This window comes from Rana temporaria, chromosome 2 (genome assembly GCF_905171775.1).
Source record: "Rana temporaria chromosome 2, aRanTem1.1, whole genome shotgun sequence".
NCBI lineage: Eukaryota > Metazoa > Chordata > Amphibia > Anura > Ranidae > Rana > Rana temporaria.
In genome coordinates, this window is record NC_053490.1 from 106,805,339 (window position 1) to 106,815,338 (window position 10,000).

Genomic DNA, 10,000 nt, shown 5'->3' on the forward strand with positions numbered 1-10,000 from the left:
GCTCTCACTGCCCTTTTGCTTACGTTGCCAGTCAGCCAGCAGCGTCTTCACCTAAAAATCTTCTTTTTTTTTTTTACCTGTTGAGGTAACCTAGGTTGACCCCACGGCGCATGTATTTTTCCCACATCAGTGAGGAGGCTGGCTTGGAGAAAAAAAAAAAGAGAGAGCACCTAAAGATATTAATGCGCACCTTTCATAACCCTCCCTCATTCATTTGATATTTTTTTTTTTTACTGAAGGCTGGTTTTCCACGTCCATCCGATCCCCCCAAATCCTTGTCATTTCCTTCTAGACTGTCTTGCAGGAGAGGATTGATGGATACAAATCGCGTGTAAAGCCTCACCAGCGGGATTTTAAAGGAATTTGCCTTTGGTGGTGTAAAGGGAAGGAGCAGTATAGGAGAGAGGGGGACTGACACACAGAGAGAGAGAGCTCTACCTACCGACTGATACAAGACAATCCGACCAGCCCTGAGCTCAGGCACTATGAGACGTCTGTGAGAGCCTCCAAATACCCCCCCACCTCTGATTAAAAAAAAAAACCCTCACAAACAAAAACAGGACTTTAAGACAAGCCCAGGGGACAGTCTCTCATTGATCTCCCCTAGAAATAAAGACTGCGTTCTTGGTATTGTTTTTTTTTTCTATTTTTATTTTATTATTTTTTTTATTAGTGAGGAGGGGGGGCTGTTGCAGCATTTGTGTCTTTCATGCAAGAGCCATGAGTTCCTATTTTGTGAACCCTCTTTTCTCCAAGTACAAAGGCGGTGAGTCCTTGGAGCCAACTTACTACGACTGTCGGTTTCCCCAAAGTGTCAGCAGGAGCCACGCTCTGGTGTACGGTCCCGGTACGACGGCTCCGGGCTTCCAGCACCCTTCTCACCACGTCCAGGAGTTCTTCCACCACGGAACCTCCAGCATTTCCAACACCGGCTACCAGCAGAACCCCTGCACCCTGACCTGCCACGGGGACGCCTCCAAGTTTTATGGCTACGAAGCTCTACCCAGGCAGTCCCTTTATGGTGCCCAGCAAGAAAGCAGCGTGGTGCAGTACCCTGATTGTAAAACGACCTCCAATTCTAGTACTAGCGAAGGACAAGGCCACTTAAGTCAGAATTCGTCTCCTAGTCTTATGTTTCCATGGATGAGACCTCACGGTTAGGACCTTTCCTTCTCCTACTGTATGTTGTGCATGCTGTCATGCTATGCTGTCTGTCTGTCTGCCTGCCTGCCTGCCTGCACGCTTTTTTATTTTCTTGTGTAATAAAACAATAGCTCAGCCTTTGATATCAATTTAGCCTGGGAGAGAGACAGCTGCAATGGCACCTATTGAGCTTTACATAGCTGCTCATTCCACAAGCCACAAAATAGAAAAAAAAGGATCAAGGTGTTTTTTAAGTGCAGATCTTTTGAACTCACAATGAACTAAGTTATTTTTATTGCCTGCCTTGAGGAAAACAGCATACAGCTCCCACGAGGTTATTTGCTTGCTGTTAGCCCCTGTCTCCTTCATAAAACCATAGAGTTTATCTTAATGGCTGGCCAGTTAAAAGAGGTGAAAGTGGTGCATTTTACAAAGCAGACTGCAATGTGTCCAAATGTGCTAAGATCTCCTGTAAACTGTCTCTTTCCTTGATGTTTTGGCTGCAGCTTTAGCACATAAACCAAAAGCTGTAAACGTTTTATATATGAATACATTTATTTATGGACCTCATATTATCTGGTTTACAAGGCCATTTAAAAATCAGTTTAGTATCTCATTCTGTTTCACAATAGTCTCTCAGCCTTTATACAATCAGTTTATTTTTTAGTATCTCAGCCTACCAGATCATAATGATTGCATGGGGTATGCCTATAGCTGAAAACTGCAATAATATGCTGAAAAGTTGTACTTTTCACTAACATAAAGAGCTGGTTGCTTAGCTGTTTAAAGTTGCCGCCTTGATAGTAATGATTTATAGTTTACCTCCTCATAATGATACAATAAAGTTGCAGTCTATTCCTTTGCCTTGCTTTCTAATAAACTATAACCCTATATCATTACCAGCACTTTATGCTACAGTCAGCATTATTTTATTTTGTTATTGTTTTTTTTTTTTGGTGTTTGTAGAATACTAGTTTAGAGCTGACTCTGACCAGGACCCTGCCTTGCCTTAAAAAAAAAAAAAAAAAACATAGTCCCATAGAATTACCAGCACTTTTTGATTTATAGTCCAGGCAGTATTATTTTATTTTGTTATTAGTGTTTTTTTAATAGGTGTTTGTAGAATTTTAGTTTAGACCTTACTCCAGCCAGGGCTTTGCCTTGCCTAAAAATAAACCATAGTCCCATAAAATTACCAGCACTTTATGATTTATACTCCAGACAGTATTATTTTATTTTGTTATTTTATTTTAGGTGCTTGTAGAATTCTACTTCAGAGCTGACTCTAGCCAGGACTTGCAACACTATAGTCCCATATAATTAATAGAAGTTTATGAATAATACTACAGAGAGCATTATTTTAATTTATTTTATTGTTGTTGGTGTTTGTAGGCTTCTAGTTTAGACCAGACTCTAGCCAGGACTTTGCCTTGCCTTATTATATAGCCATATAGCACTAACAGCACTTTTTGAATACTCCAGGCAGCATTTTTTTGTTGTTGTTATTGTTCTTTTTGTAGAATTGTAGTTTAAAGATGACCCTAGCCAGGATTTTTCCTTGCTCTGTAATAAACTATAGCCCCATAGCATTAACAGCCTTTTATGATTAATACTTCAGGCAGCATTACTTTATTTTGTTATTGTTCTTTTTTTGGGTGTTTGTAGAATGCTAGTTTAGACCTGACCCTAGCCAGGCATTTGGCTTGCTTTATAATAAACTATGGTCCCATAGCAATACTATAGGAATAATTTATTTATTTTGTTATTGTTCTTTTTGTTGGTGTTGGTAGAATGCTAGTTTAGACTAGCGAGGACTTTGCCTTGCTTTATAATAAACGATAGCCCTGTAGAATAAACAGCACTAGGTTTAATACTTCTTTAGGATCAATACTACAGGTAGCACTAGTTTAGTTTGCTTTGCATGTCTATAGATATTTTTTTATTTGTGTTTATAGAATGTTATTTTAGTGCTGACTCCCCCCAGGGCTTTGACTTGCTTTATAAACTATACCCCTATAGAGTTACCAGCACTAGGACTAATACTTCTTTAGGACCAATACTACAGGTAGCACTATTTTAGTCTGCTTTGCATGTACATATATATTTTTATATTTGTGTTTATAGAATGTTAATTTACTGCTGACTCCCCCCAGGACTTTGCCTAGGTTTATAATAAACTGTAGCCCTAAAAAATCGATAGCACTAGTATTAATACTTCTTTAGGATCAATACTACAGGTAGTACTAGTTTAGTCTGCTTTGCATGTCTATAGATATTTGTATTTGTGTTTATAGAATGTTAGTTTAGTGCTGACTCCCCCCAGGACTGTTTCTTGCTTTATCATAAACTATAGCCCTATAGAATTACCAGCACTGGGAATTATATATTTTTAGGATCAAGGCTACAGGCAGCACTATTATTTTAGTCTGTTTTGCATGTATATAGTTATTTTTGTTTGTGTTTATAGAATGTTAGCTTAGAGTGCTGACTCCCCCCAAGACTTTGCCTTGCTTTATCATAAACTATAGCCCTATCGAATTAACAGCACTAGTATTAATACTTCTTTAGGATCAATGCTACAGGTAGCACTCTTTTAGTCTACCTTGCATGCATATAGATATTTTTGTTTGTGTTTATAGAATGTTTAGAATGCTGACTCCCCCCAGGACTTTGCCTTGCTTTATAATAAACTATAGGCTTAATGCCACTTCCATGATCAATACTGCAGGCAGTATTATTCTAGTCTGTATTGCAATTCTGTAATACATTATTGTAACTTTGCAGGATGCTAGTTTTACAGCTGACTCCAGCCAGGATCTGGGGCTGATTGAACTTCAGGGAAGGGATAAAAAAAACTGACTTTTGAATTTCTTTAATGCAAGGCAGATTTGGGGGTTATTATCTTTATTTGCAGTGTTCCTTTTTTCCTGGAGGGGTTTGCAGGCTGATCCTCCAGTGTATGTGAAGGGATCATGATCCTGGAAGTAGTAAGCAGTAATGGCTGTGTGTTTTTGTTTTTGCTCTCCAGCCCCCGGAAGACGCAGTGGAAGACAGACGTACAGCCGGTACCAGACACTGGAGCTGGAGAAGGAATTCCTATTCAACCCATACCTGACCAGGAAACGACGGATTGAGGTCTCCCACGCCCTGGGACTGACTGAGAGGCAAGTCAAAATCTGGTTTCAAAACAGAAGGATGAAATGGAAAAAGGAGAACAACAAGGATAAACTCCCTGGATCTAGGGATGAAGAGAAGACAACAGAGGAAGAAGGGAACGATGAAGAAGAGAAAGAGGAAGAAGAGAAGGAGGAAAGCAAGGAATGAATGAGTTCTGAGTGGAAATGAGTGAATGGAGGGTGTCTCCTGGGTGAATGTGGATGTCTGCTCGTGGGAATGTGTTCAGTTCCTTCTCAAACTCTCGTTTTATGGTACATGTAAAAGCGAGAAGTTTATGATGCTCATTTGCTTTTATAGAGTATAGATCGGGGGGCACAACATTAACTACCTGTCACAAATTCCAGCCTTCTTCCACTCCTGGTCAGGACTCCCTCTTTGCGTTTTGCTGTGGGTTGTGTGGGGAAAAAAAGGGGGCATTTGCATTACCTTCTTATTTATGTCCTTCAAGTCCTGAGATATAGGCTAATAACTTATACACACGTGAAGGAAGCATACAGGGATTACTAGTATGATTTCCAACAGACTGACATTTCTACAGCCAGAATAGTATTATTTCCTTTTTATGTGAAATTAAACTACCTATTTCCTTGTACAGAGGCGCATTGTTGGATGGCCTCATAATGTAACCTGTGTTTATTTAGATTTATGTATTCATGTATGGGGGGGAGGGGCCAGCACATACACTTATATGTTCATTTGATTTTATTGCTATTATGTATTTGTCCCTTTTCTTCCTATAACGCTGTCTATATAGCTCTATATGCCTATGTAGCTGTCAAAGCCTTGTCAACAGAACGGACTGATCTCTAGGTTGTTTGTAAGCAGAGTGTGTATGCACATGTATGAAAATACTAACAACAACCTATCACCTCTATTGGATATATGACAGACTGCAACACTTGAGATATAATTCCCTTATTTTATCTCCCACCCTGTTATTTTATGGGCTTAACATTACAGTGTGTGCACTTAAATCCTTCATTTACTACCTAAAGGGGTCAGGCAATAAGTACCTACTTATAAACACATTTGTGTATGTGTGGAATATATATATATATATATATATATATATATATATATATATATATATATATATATATATATATATATATATATATATATATATATATATATATATATATATATATAACAGCAGTAAAGGTCAAACCTATATGACTGGCAGTGATGCCCAAAATGCAAGCTACTGAGTAGCCAATGCGAACTGAAACTTGCAATGTAACTAAAAACTACCTATTGAAGGAGATATGCTATTGGGAAGTATTTGTAACGCATCTTTTGTTGTTTGTTGCTGCTTTCATCCCAACAACTGAAACTGCCTAGATGGACGCACATTTTTTTTTTTTGTGTTTCTTTTACTGTGCTTTTAAAGTAGCTTAGGACTAAATTGCACTGAATGTAAAGTTACCTATTTGTCTTGACCTTCTATGTTAACGCAAAAGCTTGAGGTATTAAAAAGCCACAAAAGAAAAAAAAAATATCAAAAGAAAAAAAAAGAAGAAAAAAAAATAAACAAAACAGTCTTTGTTTTATTTCTGTATCAGCCTAGTTAAAGCGTGTTCAAACTCTGAATGTAGCAAAGAAACCATGAACCTGTTCCTGGACAAAATAACATTTGTATTGTATACGTGAAACATTAAATGATGATATTATACTAAGGATAAGAAAAAAAAATAATAAACATGATTTTAAAATGACAATGCTGTGTTCTTTTTCTGTAGGTTTCCATATGCATATTGGGGGCCATTGGGTATATAGAGTCATAGTTTCAATGTTGTGATATGTTGATATAGATACCGTAATAAAAAAAAAAATACTTTGCAGGCTGGCCTGTGTGTACCCCTTACAACTTAGGCTCAAATTAAATATCAAGTTCTTTTAATACACAAAATAATTACTTTTTTTTAAAGTAACCATTAGCCAGTGTAAAATAGCTTCTATAGTGAAATAATCTCATATATGTATATAAAATGTGTAAATGGTAAAAACATACATATACATACTTTTGGCAAATTCGCTCCTTTACAGACTACAGGCCAACACAGCTGCAATAGCAGAGAGTTCCAAGGTTACAAAATCCTCCAATTATTTGTCATTTGGCTTTTTATTCTCCTTTAGCTCTTCTTCCAAAGGAAACTTCTAGTTTTGTTTTTCATATATGCCAAGCTGGTATTTGGGAACTTAACAAAAGATTATCTAAGGAACTACTTTTTTTGCAGCAGTGTATGTGTTAAATGACATGTCCTGTATAGATGGAATACAGAAGGCCGTTGGTGTTAAAATGGAAACTCACATAGATCTTACATACCGACATAGAAAAGTTCTGCTCTGGGTTGGTAGAGGGTTCCTGGGGAGTCAGGTAGGTAGATATCCGCCTAGTAAATGTACCTAGCAAGCTAGCCTGGGATCAGGATCCCAAAGTTACTTTACACCAAACAGCTCGCATGTGGTAAAGCAATAACTGCAGGGAAATAAAACCATAAAACAGCTTCCAAAAGCTGCAACAAATGTACACCCAGGCGACAGTCATTTCCTGAATGTGTCCAGGGCATATGGGGCACTAAAGCAGAGAGACCAGCTCAAATGTGAAGGGGTTTTACAACAGCCCGCTTTCCTCATTGTACCTGAAGGTGACACTCACTTTACACCTCCAAAACCATTAAGAGCCACACATTTCCAATCTGGCAGAACTAAGGCCTAATATTAGAAGCAGTTAACGCCACCTTGGGTAGAGCTGATGCCACTGAAGTTATTTCCCTTCTGTAAGTATTGCAAAAGTTTTACTTCATCCCACAGCTCAGACAGACAGAGATGGACAGGCATTAAGAGATGGTTGCATACAATAGGAGAAAAAATCACACACAGAATCAGAAGCTTGTATACACTAGCAAAGACACACACACACACACACACACACACGCAGAAGGAGGTGCTTGTATACACTAGCAAAAAAAATCACACACAGAATCAGAAGCTTGTATACACTAGCAAAGACACACACACACACACACACACACACACACATAGAAGGTGGTGCTTGTATACACTAGCAAAAAAAATCACACACATACACATACACCAGCTTGAATACACCAGGAATAAGTCACACACAGAAAGAGATGCTAGTATACAATAGCACAAAGTCACACAGAGAGATGCTTGTATACATCAGCAAAAAAAAAATCCCACACATATGCTTGTATACAATTGCCAACAGTCAAACGCAGATACTTGTGTACACTGGCAACACGTCAAACGCAGAAAAAGATACATCAGCAAAAGAATCACAAACAAGAAGAGATGCTTGTATACAGCAGCAAAAAAAAAAACCACACACACACACTCACTCACATACATACATACATACATACATAGAGATGCTTGTTGAGATACTAGCAAAAAAACACACACACACTCACACACACACACACACACACATACATATATAGAGATGCCTGTATAGATACTAGCGAAAAAAAAGCACACACAGAAGGATATGCTTGTATAGATACTAGCAAAAAAAAAAATCACACACACACACTCACATACATACATAGAGATGCTTGTATAGATACTAGCAAAAAAAAATAAAAAATCACACAGAAAGATATGCTTGTATAGATACTAGCAAAAAAATAAAAAATCACACACAGAAAATGAGATGCTTGTATAGATGGTAGCAAAATAACAAGAGATGCTTGTATACACCAGCAAAAACACAAAAATAAAGAAATGCTTGTATATAATAGTAGAAAAAAGCACACACATGGTGATATTTACTATTTAATATGAAGCTGGTAGCCAATCAGCTTCTAACTTCCACTTGTTCAATTAAGCTTTGCTAATAAAACTTGGAAGCTGATTGGTTTCTGTGCAGTGCTGCAACATATTTAGCACACTCCAGTTTTAGTAAATACCCCAGAGAAAGTGATGCTTCTATACAAAAGTAAACGTCACACACAAGAAGAGTGGATTGTATGGACCAGCAGAAAAATTACATAGAAAGAGATGCTTGTGTACATCAGCAAAAGAGACAAAGAGGTGCATGTGTACACATGGAAAACACACACTCAGCAGCAAGCACAACTATAGAACACATGGAAAGCATATTTTTGCATTTACTATAGTAATATACAATTTCTCCTTCTCACTAGCTTTCTCTGTCCTGCATGTTGACCTGTCTTTAGTGTATCCCCACTGTATTTCTTTTGCATGTACCACATTCCTGTTTTTAATGTCACCCTTCCTAGCTTTGCAACTGAGGCCTAAATATTTTCATTTTATCGCCCCTCTCTATTTACTCCTCTTTCAACCGGTCAGGTTCAAGTAAAATTATGTTGGTAATGGTTTATGCCAGGACCTGGACTGTTTATTTGAAATGAACAACGTTCTGGGTGATTTTTTTTTAGTAAATCGATCATATTATAGTATGTCGTATGATTCCTTATGTCCCCCACCCTGTACCCCTCATGGACTCTGACTTTGCTCCTCTCTCTCCACCTGTCATCAAACTCTCTATTCCCTTCAACCAGCCCAACATGCCCACTTTTGATGCCCCAGCCAGCATTCATGCATATAGTGAAGCTAAATGTACAATAGGAAGCCTTTGAATGTTATTCACTAATATCTTCAATTTAAAATGCTTTTAGTAAAAAAAAAAAAAACGTCTGTGTGGTTGATGATAAAGCGTTAAACTCTGTCCGATCATTTGCTGTATAATGAGATGAAGATAAGTTTATTGCTGATTCCACTTGGCGTTTATGCTGAAGTCAACAGCCCCAAACTCCAATCTTCAGAGGGAGACAAGATTCTGTTTTATGTGATTAAATTATTATATCATCTGAAATGTGCTATGGGAGGAAACGCTGTTATGGGTTGGAAAAAAAGTAATTTGGGGGTAATATGGCTGTTCCAGAGGCCTCTGCAAACGATCATTGCTGTCTATAGATGACTTGGAATGGACGTAGTTACACGCCTGAAGGAGACGAGAGAAATTCTATCAACACTTTCTTTGATTAACCAATCAAAATTTCCTTCAAGAATCATTTAAAGAAAGGGGACTGTAACTCATGAAAAAGCTAACCAAGAATGTACTGCTCATTTTAATTTAACGTATCACTCCAAACAAGACAATATATACATTATTATGACAATGAATAACAAATCTGATGACACAATGCTCACAAAGTGCTTCTGAGTGGGGGAAAAAACGAATCATTTGGGGTTGAGAATGGAAGATGACAACAAAGCAGTGCAAAAGAAGTAAAAAAAAAAGGAGATACATTAGTAAGAAGCTTAAGGACACTACTGGTGAGAATGGAAATATTTGTTAAGATTATTTCTTATGGAACCTATTGTATGATGTAAAAAATCTTGTACATAAATTCATAAAAAAAAGCACTATTGCAGCTACTAACACCACTACTACTAATAACATCAGAAGCAATAACAACACTATAACCTATTAAGAGTGTCTAAGTGCTGCCATTTTTAGTTGTTAATTGTATATATATTTTTGCGTGTATATATATATATGTTCTCTTAAACTCAAATTTAAATATGTATATATATAGAGAGAGAGAGAGAGAGAATAGATCTCTATCTATCTATCTATCTATCTATCTATCTATCTATCTATCTATCTTATCTATCTATCTATCTA

At 37.4% G+C, this 10,000-nt stretch overlaps 1 protein-coding gene across 1 annotated transcript in view; it reads left to right on the plus strand.

Annotated features, from left to right (window-relative positions):
- The window catches only part of HOXC8 (homeobox C8), a 5,440-nt gene extending 35 nt beyond the window's left edge, over positions 1-5,405 (plus strand). Inside the window, exons 1-2 of the mRNA XM_040340731.1 lie at positions 1-1,156; positions 4,172-5,405. The exon at positions 1-1,156 is cut by the window's left edge and continues 35 nt beyond it. Coding sequence (XP_040196665.1) covers positions 721-1,156; positions 4,172-4,467 — 732 coding nt within the window. The 5' untranslated portion in view covers positions 1-720 and the 3' untranslated portion in view covers positions 4,468-5,405. The remainder of the gene's footprint in view (positions 1,157-4,171) is intronic.
- The last annotated feature ends 4,595 nt before the right edge of the window (positions 5,406-10,000 follow it).